Here is a 22,512-nt window from a genome sequence, read left to right on the forward strand (position 1 = left end):
CTCAGGTACCCTTTAATTTGTAGTCACCAAACCAAATTTTAATAACATATCAAATTATTTGATTTCATCAGCAAAGGGAGTGCATACATTTGCATAAATCAGCATCAGTGCAGAATTATTTCCATCTCATTGACCATCTCTATTAGTGACACAGCTACACATCAGGCTTTATTCTTACAGCATAGATGTTATTTAGTATATATAAGAGATTCCTGTGTACGCATCATATATACAGTCACAATCAGATATGTATATCTGACCTTAAAAATACGGGGACTGCTTTATTGAAGCAGCACAAGTAACTAATTTTGATTGGTTTATTTCATTTTTGTGGACTAAGCACAGCTATTACTGTATATATACATTATTTTTAATGACTATTATCTGAGAAATAGAACATTTTATCATATTTTCTGTTTTAATTACAGTTACAAATTCATTAGGAGTCGGAGTCGGTGCATTTTTTCCCGACTCCGACTCCAGGCACCCAAAATTGCCCCGACTCCACGACTCCGACTCCACGACTCCGACTCCACAGCCCTGCCTATATGGAAGTCAATAACACAGCAGCTCCTCCCCCTGCTGGCTGTCAGTCACACGCAGCAGCTCCTCCCCCTGCTGGCTGTCAGTCACACGCAGCAGCTCCTCCCCCTGCTGGCTGGAAGAAGTGAGCAGAGAGCTGGGGAGGAGCTGCGGCTCCCGGGTCGCGCAGCATCCTAACGTCATCACTACGCGACAAGAAGGGAAGCGTTACTATGGTGACGGAGGAGTCGCTGGATGCTGTCATATCTCGGGTGTAGCGGCGATGCCCCGCACCGGGTATGGAGGGGAGAGCGGTACAGCGGGAGGGGAGGAGGGGGGATAGGGAGGCTACGCGGGGCCCCGCCCCATCCAGCTCTGCGTGTCCAGGAGTCTTTGTTTGATGTATTATAGCTGATGTAGCACGCAGGGCCAGGCTGTTACCTCGGTGTGCCCTCTCAGGTCGCGCTGCTGCCCAGCTGGAGGAGTTTACAGCAGGCTCAGGACACGTGTGTGCTTCTGCTGCTCGCCTGTCCATCAGTGTGCTGCTCATCCATGCTAGTGCATAGCTCCCAAATCTCCCTCTTTCTATGTAAATCTGTATATTTCTCTAATACAAAATGTGTTTGACTCTAAACCTTATTCCCATCCTTTAAATTGATATATTACTAATTGTAAAAATAAATGATAATATGAAGGAAAATGCACCAGGATAGAAAGGACCAGTGTGGTTTGAATTATAAAACAACATATTTTTCTTATGAAATCTTTATGGTATGCGTGACTAGGGGTGTCACCATGATCGGGGGTGTGATGGGGGTGTGACTTAGGTGTCCTTCTTTCTCATCTCAAAAGATTGGGGGGTATGCTAGTGGGCCGAACACAGTGAATCCAGCGCAGGAGACTTGGACACAGCCGGCGCCACCATAGGCTGTGATAGGAATTATAGCGGCGCACAGGGAGTAACTTCAGCGCCTTTAGAAGACGGAGCTGAAGTTACTTATAAAACACAATATTTGGCCGCCAGCAACTGCTGGAAGCCGAATTATTTAATTCCACATCATCCATGGCGGCCTGGAGGGGGAATAGTATTTAACACAGCCGGGACTTGTGCAGCAGCAGGACTAGCCATATACTGGCTGTGTGCTGCGCCCAAGTCTCCCGCACCGATTCCTTTCGTACGCTAGTGGACAGCCGTATGTAAAGCTAGGCACACACATACGAACATTGTTGCCTGCAGGGATTGAGGATGGGTCCCTCAGGCAGCCCAGCGACGCATTCTGTTACTGTGAAGGGTAGGGGCAGCGGGACAACGAGTAGGGCACAACAGAGTGGGAGTGGTAATGAGAGAGAACAATGGTGTCAAGCAGCCTTCAGCCAAGATTTTGGCTTAAATTGCAACATCCCAACCGTGGCCTCTCCGCTATAACCCTGTACACACGCTAGAAGAACTCAGCCAAGACAGCCACTGAAGAACGCTGCTGCCGAGAATCGTGTGTGTGTGTGTGTGTGTGTGTGTGTGTGTGTGTGTGTGTGTGTGTGTGTCTGCGTGTGTGTGTGTGTGTGTGTGTGTGTGTGTGTGTACACAGCTTCCCCCAACTTCACCCCAATGCATTGGCTTGCCCATCCTCTAAGACAAACACTGCCTGACACCATATTCCCCTGTTCTTACCTCTCCCACTCCATTGTGCACCGTGTCCCCCCCCCCCCCCACACACACACACACCTAACAGTGCATTGCTAGCCTGCCTGTGTGTGTGTGTGTGTGTGTGTGTACACCTAGCTTTAGGGTGCACATTAACATGCACTTTAGACTGGCTAATGATTGGCAAATTTTGCCTTTTCCATGTTGGGGGGAGAGCCAACAGCTTTTGAATACTATGAGCAGATTGTGTAGGCAAGGTCTCATGCTGCATGGAAGTGGTAAAATTGGCTAATCAAAATTGGATGTGTGTACGCACCCGAACATCTCACTCCGGGTTGCTGGAAAGCCCCATGCCCATGCTGATGTGAACCAGTCTGTTGGGTCACTCACTGTAGATATGCCCTCTGCCAGTCAGTATACTGATTAAGAGGACCACTATAGTAAAGAAGTAAGTAGTTAAAATCTGACAGAACCGACAGGTTTTGGACAAGTCCATCTCCTCATGGGGGGGTTCCCAGCGTTTTCTTTGCTTTCAAAAGCATTTCTTGAACCGAGTAGTAACATTTCTGTTGCTCTGCTGTAAGAATTCAACAAGAGATGTTTATGTGATGTGAGCAATCTATGTATGTGTCATTGGCAGTGACAGTCTCTGGGAGCTCGCAGCAGCAGAGGTGCAGAGGAGAGACAATCCCGAGGATGATACTGAACCATCTGCTGATACAGAAAGATCTGTGTTCTTTATAGGAAACAAAAATGGGGTAAGATACAATCCTGCTGTGAACCTGTACACTGCCACTGAGGTATGAAGGTGGCCATACATCATACGACGATGGGCAGATTGACCTAGAGACAGATCTGTCTATGATCAAATCTGATCAGAGAGAGAGATCTGTCGCCTACCCATACACCACAGGCCGATTCCCAATCATCAATATCATGCTGAAATCGATTTGGAATCAGGTGACGCTGTTCCAATATTGCCCCCCTTAATGGTGAATGACCCCCCCCCCCCCAGGGGCCCAGTGCTCTATACATTATCTGTCCACGTCTGCCGCTGGCTCCTCCATGTGCCCCACGTGGTTGCCGGAGTAACATGGGCTCGTGTGTATCGTCACACGCCCATGTGTAAGCCGGCAACCACGTGGGGGGGGGGGGGTGTGTACGGACAGAGGGCCGCACCCAGAGACAGCGTCGGTCATGGACAGGTAATGTATAGTGCACTGGGCCCCAAGGAGAGCACATTGGCCATTAGGGGGGGCCGCATCTGGGGTTTTGTTGCATTCCTTGCTCGTCCCAATATCGCTTGTCCTTACCGTCGCGTACCCGACCGACCATGAAGGTCGGACATCTGGCAGTATATCCGACTAATGCGACCAATTTTGGCCCGAAATCGGACGCATCTTCAATCGGGTATGCACTTGGCGGCACTGATTTTTATCCGATTCGATTATAATAATCCAATCGGATGGTCGATCGGCCACCAAGTCGCCTGATATATCGCTACCTTTACAAATTTCAGGTCTACTCTCAAGAAAGAAAGCATAAACTCCATTGCTATACCTTTACATGTAAATCGGAGGTTGCCAGCTCACTAAATATAGAGGAACCTAAAGGAAGCTGTTTGATATGGCCAGCAGATAGATCCTTCTCCAATCATTATCTGATCAGAGAGGGATCTATCTGCTCGATTCCCTCCACACACAGATTTTCAATCGATTTCAGCATGAAATCTTTAAAAGTCTGTGCAGATTAAAAATGGGATTTAGATATTCCACATCGTAAAATAACATTAATGACATTTGTAAAGGGCATTTCTGTGGTATGTGTCAGATCAGTAGGGTTGTGTGAATTGTGTTACAGAGGAAGGCAGCTACATCTGTGCCAGACTAAACATCTGGCCCTTCAATTTAGATTTAAATCCTTCTTGGGATGGAGCATTGATTGTCCTGAGTGATATTGGTAAGAAGTTCCGAAGAGTATGGCACAGTGCACACCGTGCGGATTTGGATGCGATCGGCCGGCCGCGTCCGCCTGTAAATCCGCTTGGCTATTGTATTTCAATGGGCTGGTGCCTCCTGCTGCACGTTTGCAGTTTGCTAAAAAACCTCAAACCGCCAGTGTGCACCAGCCCATTGAAATACAATAGCCAAGCGGATTTACAGGCGGATGCGGCCGGCGGATTGCATCCAAATCCGCTCGGTGTGCACTGGGCCAAATCTCTGAAATCCGCACCAAAAACCGCTAACGTTTTGTGGATCTGCAAGTGGTTTTGGTGTGCACTGGGCCTTAGAGCAGCATGACAGAAAGCTCTGGTTCAAAAGGTTGTGAGGTGGATTCTGGAGATGACCAAGATATTGGATCCTGTTGATCTGAGGTTGTGGATGGTATGGTGCAGTTGTAACAAGTCCTTCATCTAGTCAGGGTCTGAATTGTGTAAGGACTTGAATGTTCATGGGCCAATCTAGAATATAATTCTGTATTTTATGGGTAGCCAGTGAAGTGAGCAGCCTGTTAACAGCCTGGCAGCAGTGTTCTATACTCACTGCTAGTGGGATAGGGCATTTTTGGAAGGCCTGTGTGGGCATACCTATGAAATAGCCGCCAGGAAATTTGAACGCAGGATAAGGCCGATATACGGCTCACCCTGTTCCTGCACAAGTCCCGAGGGCGTTAACCCCACTGGCGGTTTGATTATTAACAGATTATAGGGTTTTTTCAGCACGTTTCAGACCCTAAAACCAGGAAAAAATCATGCCGCCAGAGTCTCTGCAGCAGCCCCTGCTCTCACTCACCTCCCTGGGCTCCAGTGCTGCAATTTTACCTCTGTCCCATGAGTGGCGCTGTAACTCTGTAGTGAGATCACTGACGGCGATCTCACCAGATGGCGAAGAAGACAAAGAAGATGCCGAATTACAGCTTTTTAAAAGTAATTTGAGCTCCGTCTTTTGATGGCGCCCAAATTACTCACTGAGTGCCACTATAGCCGTAATTCGTATTACGGCCTACGGTGGCGCTGGCTGCGCTCAATTCTCCTGCACTGCTTTAACAATGCTCGCTGTGTGGAGGCAATGCAATAGCTTCTTTATACTCGCCTCTTTCTGTAACAAACCCCTCTCCAAACATGTGGTAAAATCTCCTTCTCTCCACACGCAGTTCATGTTTTCTTGTTCTTTGTACAGACAGAGGGATCCAAAGCTAATTTGCGAAGTTTTTACATTCCCCTAGGTGGTATCCGTTTGTGCTAATTACATTGCTTTTAATTTGAGGATACAAAAGTCCGGTTTGTCTGATCTTTCTCTGCAAGTGAAACCTTCCAAACCCTTTGATTAATTTAGTAGCCTGTTTTGTACCCACCTATCTTAATTGTAATGTGCTTCCCAAAACTCTATCCCTTATTCTGTGTGCATTTGAAATCTCCGTGGCCAAATTTCAGCGCAGGGTGATGCCAAAAGACAGCTCACCCTGCACCTGCTGAAAGTCGGGGGGGGGGGGGGGGGGGCGTCAATGCTATTCCCCCTTTGAGTTATGGGGGATGGACACTTAATTTGGACACCGGCTATTGCCAACAGCTGAATTACCTTGTTTTTTCTCATTTAAACTCCGGCAATTGCCGGTGCCCAAATAAGTCACAGAGTGCTGCTATTGCCGTAATTCTCATTATTGTCTGTGGCGGGTGCCCAAATCATACTGGGCCGAAATGAGCTGTCTTGCTGTTGTCTCACAAGGAATTTATACAGCACAGATGTACTCTAGTGTCAGGGTAGCACGGTGGCGTAATGGTTAGCGCTCCGGTTCTCTGGTTTGAATCTCAGCCAGGACACCATCTGCACGGAGTATGTATGTTCTCCCAGTGTCTGAGTAGGCAATTTCCAGTTTCCTCCCACATCCCAAAAACATACAGATAAGTTAAGTGGCTTCCCCCTAAATTGTCCCTAGGCTTCGATACATGCACTACACAATACATACATAGACACATGACTATGGTAGGGATTAGATTGTGAGCCCCTGTGAGAGACAGTTAAGGGACATATACTCTGTACATCGCTGCGGATGATGTTAACGCTGTATAAATAATAATAATAATAATAAATAATGTCTTATTTTCCTTGTTTTTCCATCATTTAATTGGCTTTAGCTGCTGCTGCTGCTTATCATTGATTACTGCTGCTTAACGTCTCATAAACCAGTGTTCCAAAGTCCTTCTCCAATCCTGAATTTCCCCATTCAGTTGACATGTTGCTAGGCCACTGGCACAGCCAAGATAGACGACCTGCCGCTTTATGTAGTCATGCCGTGTAGACTCTTCTTAATGCTGCTGGCTCCAGAACATCTTCTAATAACTGACCTTATGCTTTCATTCCAGGGTAAAACTACCATTATCCTTCGATGTATTGACAGGTAATGTTTTACATTTTTACCATGTTTACCTAATAGATGTAAGGCTGATGATATATGGCAAATCCTAGCTATTGAAACAGTAATTGTAGTGTTTGTGAACTTGTAGTATCAGAAAGAAGAAAAGTTGACATGACTCTATTGTGAGTCTTCTTTTAACCTCCTTGGGGGTTATCACGAGTCAGGGTAGAAGAAACAAACCAGGAGCGGTTATCCTAAGCGTGAGGATGCAGAGCATAGCCCAGCCGGATTATGCAGAGTATAGCACGCAGCGGGTGTATTCACCCACCTCCCGGGGGATCCAGACACTGGCAGCCATTCTCCTTCCTGTCCTTGGAGTCTCTGCATCCCTTGGGTGAGATTGCCGTTTGTCATCATGACGACAGACAGACATCTCATTTCAGGGTTACAGCGCCACCTGGAGGATGGAGGGGAAACTGCAGAGCTGAATCTCAGGGGGGTGACTTAGTGATGGGGTATTCGGTATTAGGGCTGCACAATTTTAGGGAAAAATCGAAATTGCGATTTCTAAACAAGCTTTTGCACTTTAGGGCAGCGGGGGGGGGGGGGGGGGGGGTGTTTCATGTTAAGACGATCTAGTGATTGTCTACTATCTGCAGCGGCCCGTTGTCTGTAGTACCTTATGTCTGTCTGGCCCCGCTGTGCGCGGATTGGCCAGAAGCAGTGAATATGTATGAGTGTTAATGAGCGAGGGGCGGATCCACTCGAGCGAGCAGCCGGACACATGCAGCTTTACCAATCACTGGATAGCAATGAAATGACGGCAGCGATAGGCGGAGCTGTACGCTCTGTACAGCTCCGCCTTCCGCTGCCGTCATTCCATTGCTATCCAGTGATTGGTAAAGCTCCATGTGCCCGGCCGCTCGCTCGAGTGGATCCGCCCCCCCACTCATACATAGTCACTGCTTCTGGCCAATCCACGCACAGCGGGGCCAGACAAGGTACAGACAGCGGACCGAAAAAACGAGGTTACTGACGATCAGCAGATCGTCTTGCCACGAACCGCGGTTTCGGTTTTAAACCGAGAAACCGCGCAGCCCTATGCGGTATGATTTATTTCCTGGTTTTAAGTTCTAGAGGCCTGCAATGAAAAATTGCACCGCTTTTAGACCCTAAAATCTCGTAAAGAATCATACCGCCAGGGGGGTTAACCACCCTGGCGTTCTGATTAAATCGCCAGGGTGGCTGCGGGAGGGTTTTTTTTAAATAAAAAAAAAACTATTTCATGCAGCCAACTGAAAGTTGGCTGCATGAAAGCCCACTAGAGGGCGCTCCGGAGGCGATCTTCCGATCGCCTCCGGCGCCCATAATAAACAAGGAAGGCCGCAATGAGCGGCCTTCCTTGTTTTGCTTATATCATCGCCATAGCGACGAGCGGAGTGACGTCATCGACGTCAGCCGACGTCCTGACGTCAGCCGCCTCCGATCCAGCCCTTAGCGCTGGCCGGAACTTTTTGTTCCGGCTGCGCAGGGCTCAGGCGGCTAGGGGGGCCCTCTTTCGCCGCTGCTCGCGGCGAATCGCCGCAGAGCGGCGGCGATCAGGCAGCACACGCGGCTGGCAAAGTGCCGGCTGCGTGTGCTGCACTTTATTTGATAAAAATCGGCCCAGCAGGGCCTGAGCGGCGACCTCCGGCGGTGTTGGACGAGCTGAGCTCGTCCAGACCGCTCAGGTGGTTAAACAGCTTGTTTAGGTCCTTTTTTTATGTGGTACACATTTAAAAAGCATGACGTCTTTGCTATTCCCATCCATAACACCCAAAGCTGCAAGCGAGCATTCTTTTTAAGCAAGGCAGCAGGAAGACCAGCCTCTCCAACCCCACCCACCGGCCTTGGTATCCCACGGTGCACATGTAACGTCCGGTTTTGCTGTGTTCAGAGGAGCTCACCACTTAAGGGGCTACATTCTGGTATTGCACATGACGTCTTTATGGTGCCCCCCGGAACACCTCCCCTCTTAAATTTTAAATTGTAACTGTCGGCATAAAATCAAAAATCAATTCTTTATTTGTATCTGGTAAACAAGTAAGAAGGATGCTAACCAGGCAATCCAACAGTTAAAATCTCTATTACTTTTTTGTTGATAAATGATCATTCCCCAGTTTACCTGACTCTTATTTGGTACACACAAAATTTGGTATGCAAAAGGGAAGTTGCAGGGCATGCTGGGTTGTCCTTTTTTGCTTCTCTGCTTTCCCTCAACCTTAACTAATGCAGCCTGATTGGCTGAAGCCTCTTTCCCTCCTGTTTTCCCTTCCCACGCCTCTGTTTCTCTCTGATTGGCCAGTATTTCTCATGCTGAGACAATGCACTTTCTATAGTGAAAAGCAGGCATCAGGATTGGCTTTAAAATATCCACAGTTAAAATGGGAAATGCTAAAAAGGATTTTCTCAATTTTTTTTGTTTTTTTTTACTGTAGAAAAATTACTAAAATCAATACATGGACAGTGCAATACATCTATTATGTAAGTAGAGCAAGTATTTATCTACTTATATATGTTTTTTTTTTTTTTTTTTTTTAGATAGTATAGCTGACAGCTCCTCCTTTAATCACAACGTGGCCCGCAACTGAGACCATGTGTCAGATTGTGGCCCCTTATGCGAGTGAGTTTGACACCCCTGCTCTAGCAGTGCATGCCGGGGTGATGCCCTGTGAGACAGTTTACATATTTTAGTTCCCTGCAGAGATACGCTTGATGCATGAGCTGCGGTAGAGTCACATCTAGTTATAATCACAGATAATGGAGCATACAGCGAGATAAAATCATAATGACTTATTTATGTTTTCGCTTTTCTCTTTAAAGAGATGAAACCCCCACCCCGACCCTAGCATTGGAATATACCTTTGGCAGGAGGGCGAAGGGACACAATACAGTAAGTATTTATTTAGCATTGGAAGTGACTATACTGTATGTGCATGAGAAACGAAAGCTTGCTTTCTTAAAACAGAAAGTATTTGCAATGATTCAGTGGTCGAATCCTGCGTGGACGCGGTTGGACGGTGTCCACTTACTTTTTCCAGAGAGTGAACGCCGTCCACCCTGGCTTGTGTGGAGGGCAGAGAAGGCGAGCTATGGGGACAGCGGGGAAGGGCGGGCGTCTTCTCTCCCCCCCCCCCCTTCCCTCACCTCGTGCTCCCCTTCCTGCCTCTCCCCTCCGGTGTTTTCAAGTGTCAGGCGGGCGGCGAAAGTGGGCGGATACTTACCGCCTTCTTCCAGCCGCAAGGGACGCTCTGCTCTGTGTGCGGCTAGAAGACCAGACTAGCCGCACACAGAGCGGAGCGTCCCTTGCGACTGGAATGCGGTAAGTCTCTGCCCACTTTTGCCGCCGGCCCGACACTTGAAAACACCGGAGGGGAGAGGCAGGAAGGGGAGCACGAAGGTGAGGGAAGGGGGGGGGGGAGACGTCCGCCCTTCCCCGCTGTCCCCATAGCTCGCCTTCTCTGCGCTGCTCCACTCCTGCTGGGGCACACCTGGCTAGCTGGGGACATATACCCCTGCCTACATATACTGGGGACATATCCCACTAGCTACATATGCTGGGGACATATCCCACTGGCTATATATACTGGGCACATATCCCACTGGCTATATATACTGGGCACATATACCTCTGCCTATATATACTGGGCACATATCCCACTTGCTATATATACTGGGCACATATCCCACTGGCTATATATACTGGGCACATATCCCACTGGCTATATATACTGGGCACATATCCCACTGGCTATATATACTGGGCACATATCCCACTGGCTATATATACTGGGCACATACCCCACTGGCTATATATATACTGGGCACATATCCCACTGGCTATATATACTGGGCACATATCCCACTGGCTATATATACTGGGCACATACCACACTGGCTATATATACTGGGCACATATCCCACTGGCTATATATACTGGGCACATATCCCACTGGCTACATATACTGGGCACATATCCCTCTGCCTATATATACTGGGCACATATCCCTCTGCCTATATATACTGGGCACATATCCCACTGGCTGTATGTACTGGGCACATATACCCCTGGCTATATAAACTGGGCACATATCCCACTGGCTACATGTACTGGGCACATATACCTCTGCCTATATATACTGGGCACATATCCCACTGGCTATATATACTGGGCACATATACCCCTGCCTATATATACTGGGCACATATCCCACTGGCTACATATACTGGGCACATATCCCACTGGCTACAAATACTGGGCACATATCCCACTGGCTACATATACTGGGCACATATACCTCTGCCTATATATACTGGGCACATATACCCCTGGCTATATATACTGGACACATATACCCCTGCCTCTATATACTGGGCACATATACCCCTGCCTATATATACTGGGCACATATACCCCTGCCTCTATATACTGGGCACATATACCCCTGCCTCTATATACTGGGCACATATACCCCTGCCTCTATATACTGGGCACATATACCCCTGCCTCTATATACTGGGCACATATCTCACTGGCTACATATACTGGGCACATATACCTCTGCCTATATATACTGTGTACATATCCCACTGGCTATATATACTGGGCACATATCCCACTGGCTATATATACTGAGCACATATACCCCTGGCTACATATACCCCTGCCTATATATACTGGGCACATATCCCACTGGCTACATATACTGGGCACATATACCCCTGGCTATATATACTGGGCACATATACCCCTGACTACATATACTGGGCACATATACCCCTGGCTACATATACTGGGCACATATACCCTTGGCTACATATACTAGGCAACTATACCTCTGGCTACATATACTGGGGACTACTATACTCATGGCTACTTATACTGGGGACACCTATAGACCTGGCTACCTATGCTGGGGGTACCTATTTTGGGGGAACTGCATTTTGTGGAACCGCTGTTATGTATTTTGGGTAACAGCTGCCAGATTATGTGTATGTTAGGGGAACGGCTGCTGCCAGATTACATGTATTTTGGGGAACTGCTGCCATATTGTGTATGTTTGGGGGGACCACTGCTGCCAGATTATATGTATTTTGGGTGTTCCGCTGCCAGGTTTCGCGTATTTTGGGGAACTGCTTCCAAATTATGCGTATGTTGGGGGAACTGCTGCTGCCACATTGTCTATTTTGGGGGAACTTCTACCAGATTATGTGTCTTTTTGGTTAAATTCTGTCAGATTACATCTATTTTTTGTGGGATACACTACGGCAGAGCTCAAACTTCCCCGGCAGACCTTTTACATCACTGCTAAGGTCATGTATATTTGGCCCCACCCATGACCACGCCCACGGTATGCCTGACCACGCCCATTTTTTGGCGCTACGCTCGGCGTGGGAGTTTTCCAAGTGAGTCCACTCACTTCGTTTCCCAGCAATGATTTGTAATAAATTTTAAATATAAATCGGGGAGAGGGAAGACTTTACAATGGGCAAACACTGAAAAAATAATTTATAAATGAATATTGTAAATATCAAGCAATTTTATTCATTATGTTATTTTGACTACAGTTACTTTTGTAATTTTCAGCCAAAAGACATTGCTCATTTCTGGGAATTAGGAGGAGGGACGTCTCTGATGGATCTGATACCCATCCCCATCACACAGGAGAACATCCGGTAAGATGCATTAGTGGCGTTCTAGTGGCCTGGAACGTGGAAGCAGAGGGCGTAACTAGAGGGGGGCAGTCCATGCGACCGCAGGGGGGCTCAGAGCTGTAAAGCTGGGTACACACAATACAATTTTCCATCAGATCGACGGATCTATCAGATAATTTCCAATTGGATACTGATCAATCTTGTGATCGATTTTTGGGTACTTATCAATGCAAAATTGATCAGGAACAATTTGGACTTCTACACACGATGCAATTTCTTATCAGCTCACTGATCGATCTAATGGAAAATTGTACCGTGTGTATGAGGCTTAAAGGAAACATGAGCCAAAATAAGCTTCCCCCCTTTCTACTTACCTGTGGCTTCCTCCAAGATGGCCTTGAGGTCGGCCTCTGCACCGGAGTGCAAGGAGTCCATCCTACAGGTCAGGTGATTAGTGGCTACACTTGTTATAGGTGTGAAGGTCAGGATAGTCACACTTGTTTTATGACCCTTGTGAGATGGGCCTCCAGGCTGTGAGGGTAACCATGGGAAGGGGTGTGACCATTGGGGGCCCATTCAAAGTTTAGCTGCTTGGCCCCTCCCCATGATTTATAGTTCCGCCCCTGCATGGAAGCTTGGTTTCAGGGATCTTTTATATAGGTAGCTGAAGACAGTGGATTCACCGCCTGTCAGCTGCTCTCTTGCATCGGCCGGGCGCTTGCTACCCCACGGTACCGCCAGTGGGCATGCATACCCTCCCACCCCCCCATGGAGTCACATCTGAGTGCATGCGCAGCCGTCCTCAGCTGTGACATGCTGCCGGGTGATGCCACCGCATGTCCAGTGCTGATGCGTGGCGTTACAAACGCTACCATTCGGGTGGCGGCAGACGGGATGCTGCTGAGCTGCCCAACAAGCTTGGCGTTCAGTCTTACAGAGGCCTTCATCTGCTGGGTGCAGTTTAATAATCATGAAATAAAACCAGTAGATTGAGCTTCCTATAGGTGGGGGATTCCCAAATTTCAGGAAAGAATTCTAGATGGACCTGCACAGGTAGTTCTCCAATGCTGTGAAGTAATTGCAACAGTAGAGGGTGATACAGGCTGTTGTAGAGCGTTCCAAAATGAAAAATAATTGTACCAGTAGATGGTGTTCATACTTAACTTTTCATAGATAGTTCCCATCATTTTTATTGCAATATAAGGATCCGTTCACAGTGCAAAATGCAGTCGCTAGCGCTTAACAATTGCGTTTTTGCAATGCAACTTTCAGAGTGATTTTTGCACATTCATTTGCACAATCAAGTTTGATTGTTCCAAAAAATGCTAGATGCAGCAAGTTTGTGATTTTAACCCTTTAGCTGCTCATTTATTTAGGCTTGCAAGTGCTCCAGGCCAATTTCTTTTAGCACATTTTTTTTATTTCTTATGTTTCCTTGCTACTAATTAGTACTGCTGCAATGTGTATTTATGGCCACTTGTCACTAGGGGGCAGTGTGAGACAATAACAGTGGACTTTCAGTTTCTATATCTTCTGCTTAGCAGAGAGACATCAAAGCATTCCAAGAATTTACAGCCAACGAGTTCTGCCGATTCAGGTCAAAAGCAGTCCACTTATCTCAAATGATATAATTCCTTTAAAACTGCTAATGGTTTACCCAAACCACAATGCTGCTGTGGGAACGCTCTAATAGGGTAGCGCTTTGCCGATAGTCGACAAGCGCATCGCAAGCGCCCCCGGAGTGGGGCATGCCTAACACCCCATATTGTTACATGCTGTATAACATTGACCTGCTTCTTATATTTGTAATTATTTATATATCTAATGTGTCTTCTTCCCCAAGGACACTTTCTATAGTACTAGTCCTGGATCTATCAAGGCCCAGTGAGCTATGGAACACTGTGGAAAAGCTGCTACAGGCCACCAGGAACCACGTGAATAAAGTTCTAGCTGATATTGGAAAGTCCAACACCAAGACAGCCAATCAGATCGTGCAGAACGTTTGGAGAAATTTCCCAAATAATCACCCAGTATGTATATCAGAAAATAAAAATGCAATAGATGTATGTGGAGTGTGCCTGTGTTTCTGTAGCAAGTGAATGGGGGCCCGGCCACCGACAGCCAGGGTGTCCTCTCGTGGTGAGGTGTAATTAGAGGAAGTAGTACGTTTGTTTACATGTATTACTGATTATCTGACATGGGTAGTCTTTAAAGTGAACCAGAGACAAAGCACCATCATGTATTTTACCATATATATCAGTGGGAACATTAGAGAAAATACCTACCCTGCTCTCAGTTTCATCCTCACTGCTAAAAGTGTCTGTTATCAGCTGTGATAAGAATCCCTGATTGAGCACTCAGTCTGGCTTTGCCGGGAATGATTTTAGCTGAGTCATTATAGCAGAGCCACAAGGGGGCAGGCTTGGGCTTGAAAAGACACCAGAGAATGCAGAATCAGCTATAATCATTCTGTAGCAAAGCTAGACTGAATGCTCAGTCGGGGATTCTTATCAGAGGTGATAACAGTTAGATTAAACAGAGAACAATGAAACAAAGAGCAGATTAGGTGTTTACTGTCATGTTCCCACTGATTTATAAGGTAAAATACATGAGGGTACTTCGTCTCTGGTTCTCTTTAAAGGGGGTCTGTGACGGTATCTAAAAACAAAGTGTCACTTACCTGGGGCTTCTAACGGCCCCCTGCAGATATCTTGTTCCGCGCCATCACTGAGAATACTCCATTCCCCGCCACGGGTCACCGTCCAATTATTCATCTAACTAGACAAATGCATCCTGGCTCCCGGACAAATGAGCGAGAATGCTTGAATGACGGAGATCCACTCCATCATCAGTCTCCCAGTGGCGAACGCCGCTAGGAAACTGTTAGAGGTTGAAACAGCCGTCTACTTACAATGTACAGAGCTGCGATCTACAATCCCCCTGGGACCCACATAGGCTGCTGCCAGGTTCGGGGTGAAGCCTGTGGTCTTTAAGTGGTTAAAGGGAACCTGAGGTGAGATGGATATGGAGGCTGCCATATTTATTTCCTTTTAAAGAGACTCTGAAGCGAGAATAAATCTTGCTTCAGAGCTCATAGTTAGCAGGGGCATGTGTGCCCCTGCTAAAACGCAGCTATCCTGCGGCTAAACGGGGCTCCCTTCACCCCCAAACCTACTCCCGCAAGAAGAGACCCCCAGTAAGCAGCCGGATAGCGGCGGTTTAGCAGGGGCACACATGCCCCTGCTATCTATGAGGTCTGAAGCGAGATTTATTCTCGCTTCAGACTCTCTTTAAACAATGCCACTTGGCATAAGTATGGTCTGGGTCAAAACCCTGGAACAAGCATATGGCTAAGCCAGAAAAAAAACCTGATGTAGAGTACCTTGATCTGCTGCATGCTTGTTCAGGGTCTATGGCTAAAAGGATCAGAGACAGAGGATCAGAAGAACAGCCAGGCAAATGATGAGTTAGGTAGCATATGTACAAGGCTTAAAGGATACCTGAGGTGACATCTGACATGAGTAGACATGGGTATGTACAGTGCCAAGTACACAAATAACTATGCTGTGTTCCTTTTTTACTTTCTCTGCCTGAAAGAGTTAAATATCAGGTATGTAAGTGGCTGACTCAGTCCTGACTCAGACAGGAAGTGACGACAGTGTGACCCTCACTGATAAGAAATTCCAATTATAAAACGCTTTCCTAGCAGAAAATGGCTTCTGACAGCAGGAAAGATATAAAAAGGTCAATAGTTCATAGATTTTAGCTCTGGCATACTTCAATGAATGTGTCATTGAGCAAAAACTATAAAACAGTTAAAACTTAAAAAGTAGATTTAAATATAAAATAAAACGGTGGAATATCTTAAAAAGTCATTTTTAGGAGAAGGAAGATGGATACAATTGTTTATTTCATTAGTTAATTTTCGCCTCGGGTGTCCTTTAAGTCGACCTAAACGCTGAATTCCAAATTACAGAATGATACCTTTACTGTTCCCCCACTTTCCCATCTGATGCATCAGTTGATTCCAGTATTCAGCTACAGGAAGGTACAGTACTTTGGTAGCTTTGTTAGATTTCATACTGTGACTGGCATTGTGAAGACTTGGCTTGGCACTCTTCCCCTTTCTTATACAATACAATACAATAATACCATAACATTTCTATGGCCCTTTTCTCCCATAGGACTCAAAGCGCTTAGGCTCTCTCAGATTCAGTAATTGGTAGTAGGATGAAGTATTCACACAACAAAAGTTATATTTCTGCAAATGCCAAACTGAACAGGTGGGTTTTCAGTCTGGATTTAAACATGTCCAGGGATGGAGCTGTCCTGATCTGTTGAGGTAAGGAGTTCCAAAACGTAGGGGCAGCATGACAGAAGGCTCTGGGACCAAAAGTTTCCAAGTGGACTCTGGGTATGACTAGATTATTACAACCTGTGGATCTGAGAATGTGGGGATTGCTACGCAGCTGTAACATATCTTTCATGTATCCCGGGCCTAGATTATTCAGGGATTTAAATGTCAGTAGGCCGATCTTGAATAGGACCCTCCATTCTGTAGGTAGCCAGTGAAGGGAATGCAGGACTGGCGTTATGTGGCAGTGACGGGGTTGGTTGGTTAGCAGTCTGGCAGCAGTATTCTGTATCAGCTGTAGGCGGTACAAGGCCTTTTTTGGAAGGCCGGTGTAGAGAGCATTGCAGTAGTCCAGGGATGTGATGAAGGCGTGGACTAAGGTTGGCAGATCTTCTGGGGGTATGAGGTGCTTGATTTTTGCAATGTTCTTCAGGTGAAAATAGGATGATTTCACCACAGCAGAGATTTGAGTTCTGAAGTTTAAATCCCCATCAATTAGAACTCCCAGGCTACGCACATGGTCAGAGCTGCGTAGATCCGTGCCTCCTATTCCCAGTGGTGAAGACTGCAAGTTAAGTTGTTTTGTTATCATGCTCTGCCCTCCAATCAGAAGGACTTCAGTTTTGTCTGCATTTAGTTTCAGCCAGTTGTCATTCATCCATTGCTGTAGTTCACGTAAGCAGGCGTTTAAAGTTAGAGTTGGGTCTGTCACACCAGGCTTGAAGGAAAGATATAGTTGGGTGTCGTCTGCATAGCAGTGGTATGTCAGGCCATGTTTTTGGATTAGTTTTCCCAACGGTAGCATGTAAATCGTGAAAAGCAGGGGAGAGAGGATTGAGCCCTGGGGCACCCCATATTTAAGTGTTACAGGGGTGGACAGGAAGGGCCCCATAGACACTTTGGGCCCTTTTCCACTAGCGCGTTTGTGCTAGCTGAATCGCAAAACCGCAAACCGCTAGCGATTTGCTTTTTAACATAGGAATCGCGGTAGGTCATTTCCACTACCGCGATTCGTTTTTTACTTGATCGCGATCGCGCCGCGGAGCGACTTTTGCCGCGATTTTGCTATGCAGTGCATAGCATAGCAAAATCGCGGCCGCAAACGTCGGGAAAACGGCGAAATTGCGATTCAGCAATCGCTAGCGTTCAGCGCGAACGCTAGCGACTGCTAGTGGAAAAGGGCCCTTTGTGGGTTCTGCCACTCAAGAAGGATTGGAACCACTGAAGTACTATGCCATCAATGCCGCAGTATTCCTGTAGCCTGTTTATCAAGATGTCATGGTCAACTGTGTCAAAGGCTGCAGAAAGGTCTAGCAGTATGAGGATGGAGCACTCTCCTCTGTCTCTTGCCATGAGCAGGTGGTTGCATATTTGGATGAGGGCAGTTTCAGTGCTGTGGTGTTTCCTGAAGCCAGACTGGAATGGGTCATAACTGTTGTTTTGTAGGATTTTGGCTTCTAGCTGGAGGTAAACAGCTTTTTCAATTAGCTTGCCCAGAAAGGGGAGGTTAGAGACAGGTCTGTAGCTGGTCATTGCATCTGGGTCCAGGGAGGGTTTTTTGAGGAGAGGCCTGATGATTGCTTCCTTCAGTAAAGCAGGAAATATCCCTGATTGTAAGGAACAGTTAACAATTTTGAGGAATACCGGTACGAACAGGTCGGGGCAGTTCAACATGAACTGTGTTGGGCCAGGATCCAGGTCACAGGTAGTTAGGCGGACGTGAAGGAGGATGCTTGATGTGACTTCTTCATCAATTTCTTTGAAGTTTGACCAAGGTGTTACGTTGTTTCTTCACTGTTCCCCGCTGTGGTAGGCTGGATCACAGGCACAGTACCACTCAGGCCACACCCACTTAACTGCTATGAGAGACTCCTCCCACCTATCTATGGTACTCCCAGCAGCCCTAGCTGCAGCCAAAACAATGTTTCTGTTGCAGAAGAGGGTGGGGCTAAGTAAGAACACTCAGATTTGTTGCATAGAAGGTTTTTAAACATTTATTCCTGCTATGCTAATATAACTTCTGCTGACCACAGGATGGTATTTTTACACTTCAGGGCTGTTTTAATTGGAACCTGCTGTTGTGGTTGTTTGTACTGTAGTTGTTTTCAGGCTCCCATTCCATTTCCTGAATTTCTTTTCATATCACGCAGGACCGAGAACTGATTGACCCGTTTCCGCTGCCTTTGCTGGTTATTGGAAGCAAGTATGATATATTTCAGGTAAGTACCTTGCCTGCCAGTTATATACTTATTTCACTATGAATGTATTGGTATGATTTTTGATACTGGTACATCCCACACTATGGATGTCTAGGCTGTGAATGGCTGCAGTTAAAGGTAACTTAAAGAGAACCCGAGGCAGGGTTCTGGGAATGAAATCCCCATACAGAGGCTGGGTCTGCTTATAGAGCCCAGCCTCTGTTGCTATATAGATCGCTCCTAAGCCCCCCCTGCGCTCTGTAATCCCCCCATAAATCACAGCCGCGCTGTGCGGCTGTGTTTACCTCTCCTCTGTCAGTCTCGGCAGCTCCCCGCCTCCTGCATCGCTCTGGTCCCGCCCGCATCCCTTCCCTCCAATCAGCGGCGAGGGAAGGGATGTGGGCGGGGACCGGAGCGATGCAGGAGGCGGAGAGCGGCGAGACTGAGAAAGGAGAGGTAAACACAGCCGCACAGCGCGGCTGTGATTTATGGGGGGATTACAGAGCGCAGGGGGGCGGGCTTAGGGGCGATCTATATAGCAACAGAGGCTGGACTCTATAGACAGACCCAGCCTCTGTATGGGGATTTTATTCACAGAACCCCGCCTCGGGTTCTCTTTAAAGGGAACCAGAGGCCACAGAAAAAAAAATGTATACATACCTGGGGCTTCCTCCAGCCCCATACGCACGGATCGCTCCCACGCCGCCGTCCTCCGCTTCCTGTTTACGGCGGTCCCGTAGTTTCGGCCTGCCGGCGGCAGCACACGGCCAATTGTCCGCATCACAGGGGCTCCCGGCATACCCTTACGCGTGCGGCTGCATAGTGCGCAGCCGCAAGCGTACGGGTATGGAGGTAGCCCCTGTGCATGCGGATAATTGTCCGCGTCCGCCAGAAGTGACGGGACCCGGTACCGGCGATCCAGGAAGCGGAGGATGGCGGCGTGGGAGCGATGCAGGCTTATTGGGCTGGAAGAAGCCCCAGGTATGTATGAAATCTTATTTCTTTTTTTAACGCTGGCGTCTCTGGTTCCCTTTAAAGCCGATCCGAGATGAAAAACTAATTATAACAAGTAACTTGTCTATATATCTTATCTAAAGTTTAGATAGTTTACACAGCATATCTAGCTGCAAACCGCTTCAAAAGTTTATGACTATTTATTCCTGTTATACAATGAGGGCAGCCATGTTCTGTTTGTCACATTACACACAGGCAAGCTGATAACATCTTCAGCCCTCAGCCTGTGACAAATTCACTCCGCTGTCCTCCTCCCTCCTCCCCTCATCCTCTGAAATCAATGGCTAGTAACCTCCTCCTCCTTCTGGCCAGACTGAGCTCCCATAAGCCTTTGTTACAGTGCCAAGGCACAAAAGGAGCTGTGGGCGAGGCTTGTTTAGTTTATAGTGAATTAGAGTATTAAAACAAAACAAAAAAAGTATTTGGCTTGAGGAATGCCCTATAAACTATATGAAAGGAACACAATTATGCAATGAGTAAAAGTTTATCTCGGATCCACTTTATAGAGGAACTTCAGCCTAAATAAACATACTGTCATTAAGTTACATTAGTTATGTTAATTAGAATAGGTAGGTAATATAATCTCTTACTTGCCCTGTTTTAAAAGAACAGGCAAATGTTTGTGATTCATGGGGGCAGCCATCTTTTTGGTAGAAAGGAGGTGACAAGGAGCAGGAGACACAGTTCCAACTGTCCTGTGTCCTGATCACCCCTCCCAGCTGCACACACTAGGCTTCAAATTCTAAATGTAAAAAAAAAATTGCCCCAAAACAGCAGAAAGAGAACAACAACATCAGAAATCCCATTATGCTTTGCACAGCATCAGGGGAAAAATGCCTGGGCAGTTTTTTTCTGTGCAGCTAAAAATGAGGCTTGGGTAAGAAAACAAAGTTCTGATGCTGTGAACCTGTGAAAGAAATACCAAGCCTTTTCAGTGCTGCTGAGTAGATTCTTAGTGCGGAGGTTCACTTCTGTGCTGCTGCTCTGCCTCTAATACTGTGATAAGTGGAAAGTAGTGTGGCCAGTTACTTAGCTGGGCTTCTTCCAGCTGAAGTCCCCTCCGTCGCTCGCCGTCATTCCGCACTGTTCCATTCCCCCTTTGTGCCCTTCTATAGGTTGGGCGACTCGGTGAGTCACCGGAAGCTGCGCATCGCTGGTTGCGCTCCTTCTCCATTGCGTAAATTCTACAGAACAATCCCGGCCATGGGAGCACAGTGGAGCAGTATGGTGGCCACACTTTCAGCATTCGGAGGGGGACAGTAGAGGATCGGAGCAGTGAGAGATCAGGAGAACTTCAAGAGGCTGGAAGAAGTAACTGGCCACATTACTTTCCGCTTAAAATTTCCTTTAAATAGAAACCGTAACCAAGAATTGAACTTCATTCCAATCAGTAGCTGATTCCCCCTTTCCCATGAGAAATCTTTTCCTTTTCTCAAACAGTCCATCAGGGGGCGCTGTATGGCTGATACTGTGGTGAAACCCCTCCCACAGTGTGATGTTAGGACCATGGTCCTGACAGTTTCCTGTCTGTGAACCACGTTACATTGTGGGAAATCACTGTTTACAGCTGTTTCCAACTGCCAAAAAAGCAAGCAGTGGCTACTTCCAGTGACATCACCTGCCAGCAGTAAAAATGTCACCATGTGATAAATGTCAGAATGTAAATCAGGGAGAGGAAAGATTTTACAATGTACAAACACTGACTAAATCATTTATACATAATTATTGTAAAAATGAAGCACTTTTTTTTTTGGTATTATTTTCACTTTAGGTCCTCTTTAAAGAGGAACACCACTGAAAATAATGTACTGAGCAGCGGATCAGATGCTTTGCAATTTTTGGGCTCCTCTAGAAGGATTCCTGTATGTCTTGAAAGTGCAAAAAGAGTGAAAATCTATTTTTACTCACCTGGAGCTTCTTCCAGCCCCCAGCAGCTGTTTAAGTCCCTTGCCGCAGCCCCTGGCCTCTTCGGTGTCCCTGCTGACCGGGCTTAATCAATGTGACCCTCCGGGGGGGTCAGCTCCTCTACATTACACTCCAGATGACGTGGGCACGATGATGCATACGTATGGGCACTCCCAGATGACGTAGGCATGATGACGCACACGCACTCCTAGATGAAGTGGGCACGATGACGCGTACGCATGGGCACGATGATGCTTACGTGTGGGCACTCCCAGATGACGCATACGCACTCCCAGATGATGTGGGCACAATGATTCATATGCGTGGGCACTCCCAGATAATGTGGGCATGATGACACGTATGCGTGGGCATTCCCAGATTACGTGGGCACGATGACGTGTACGTACCCTCCAGATGACATGGCCGCGATGACACGTACGCGTGGGCACTCCCAGGTGATGGGGCACTCCCTGATGACGTGGGCACAATGACTCGTACGAGTGGGCATTTCCTGATGACGTGGGCACGATGATGCGTACACACTCCCAGATGACGTCGGCACAAAAGAGCCAACCCCGGCGGTAGGTCGCGATCATTATGGGGTGGCCAGCGGGGACTCTGAGGAGGACCATGGCTGCGGCGAGGGACCGAGATGGCTGCGAGGGGCTGGAAGAAGCCCCAGGTGAGTAAAAATAGATTTTCATCTCCACCTCCTGAGTACTTTAATAAATAGATTCATTTTTTCCAAATTGTTTTTATGATTGTTATCCTTTTTATGAAAGCTATCCTTTGGTTGCACAGAACATTATGAACAGAGTGGTGGGACA

At 47.1% G+C, this 22,512-nt stretch overlaps 1 protein-coding gene across 1 annotated transcript in view; it reads left to right on the forward strand.

The window, feature by feature from the left end:
- The first annotated feature begins 665 nt into the window (after nucleotides 1–665).
- DYNC2LI1 (dynein cytoplasmic 2 light intermediate chain 1) overlaps nucleotides 666–22,512 on the forward strand; it is a 61,292-nt gene continuing 39,445 nt past the window's right edge. The window contains exons 1-7 of the mRNA XM_068279712.1: nucleotides 666–819; nucleotides 2,805–2,922; nucleotides 6,528–6,562; nucleotides 9,383–9,452; nucleotides 12,147–12,235; nucleotides 14,058–14,244; nucleotides 18,719–18,787. Of these exons, the coding sequence (XP_068135813.1) occupies nucleotides 806–819; nucleotides 2,805–2,922; nucleotides 6,528–6,562; nucleotides 9,383–9,452; nucleotides 12,147–12,235; nucleotides 14,058–14,244; nucleotides 18,719–18,787 (582 nt within the window). The 5' untranslated portion in view covers nucleotides 666–805. The remainder of the gene's footprint in view (nucleotides 820–2,804; nucleotides 2,923–6,527; nucleotides 6,563–9,382; nucleotides 9,453–12,146; nucleotides 12,236–14,057; nucleotides 14,245–18,718; nucleotides 18,788–22,512) is intronic.

Source organism: Hyperolius riggenbachi, chromosome 4, assembly GCF_040937935.1.
Source record: "Hyperolius riggenbachi isolate aHypRig1 chromosome 4, aHypRig1.pri, whole genome shotgun sequence".
In the NCBI taxonomy this organism is placed as follows: domain Eukaryota; kingdom Metazoa; phylum Chordata; class Amphibia; order Anura; family Hyperoliidae; genus Hyperolius; species Hyperolius riggenbachi.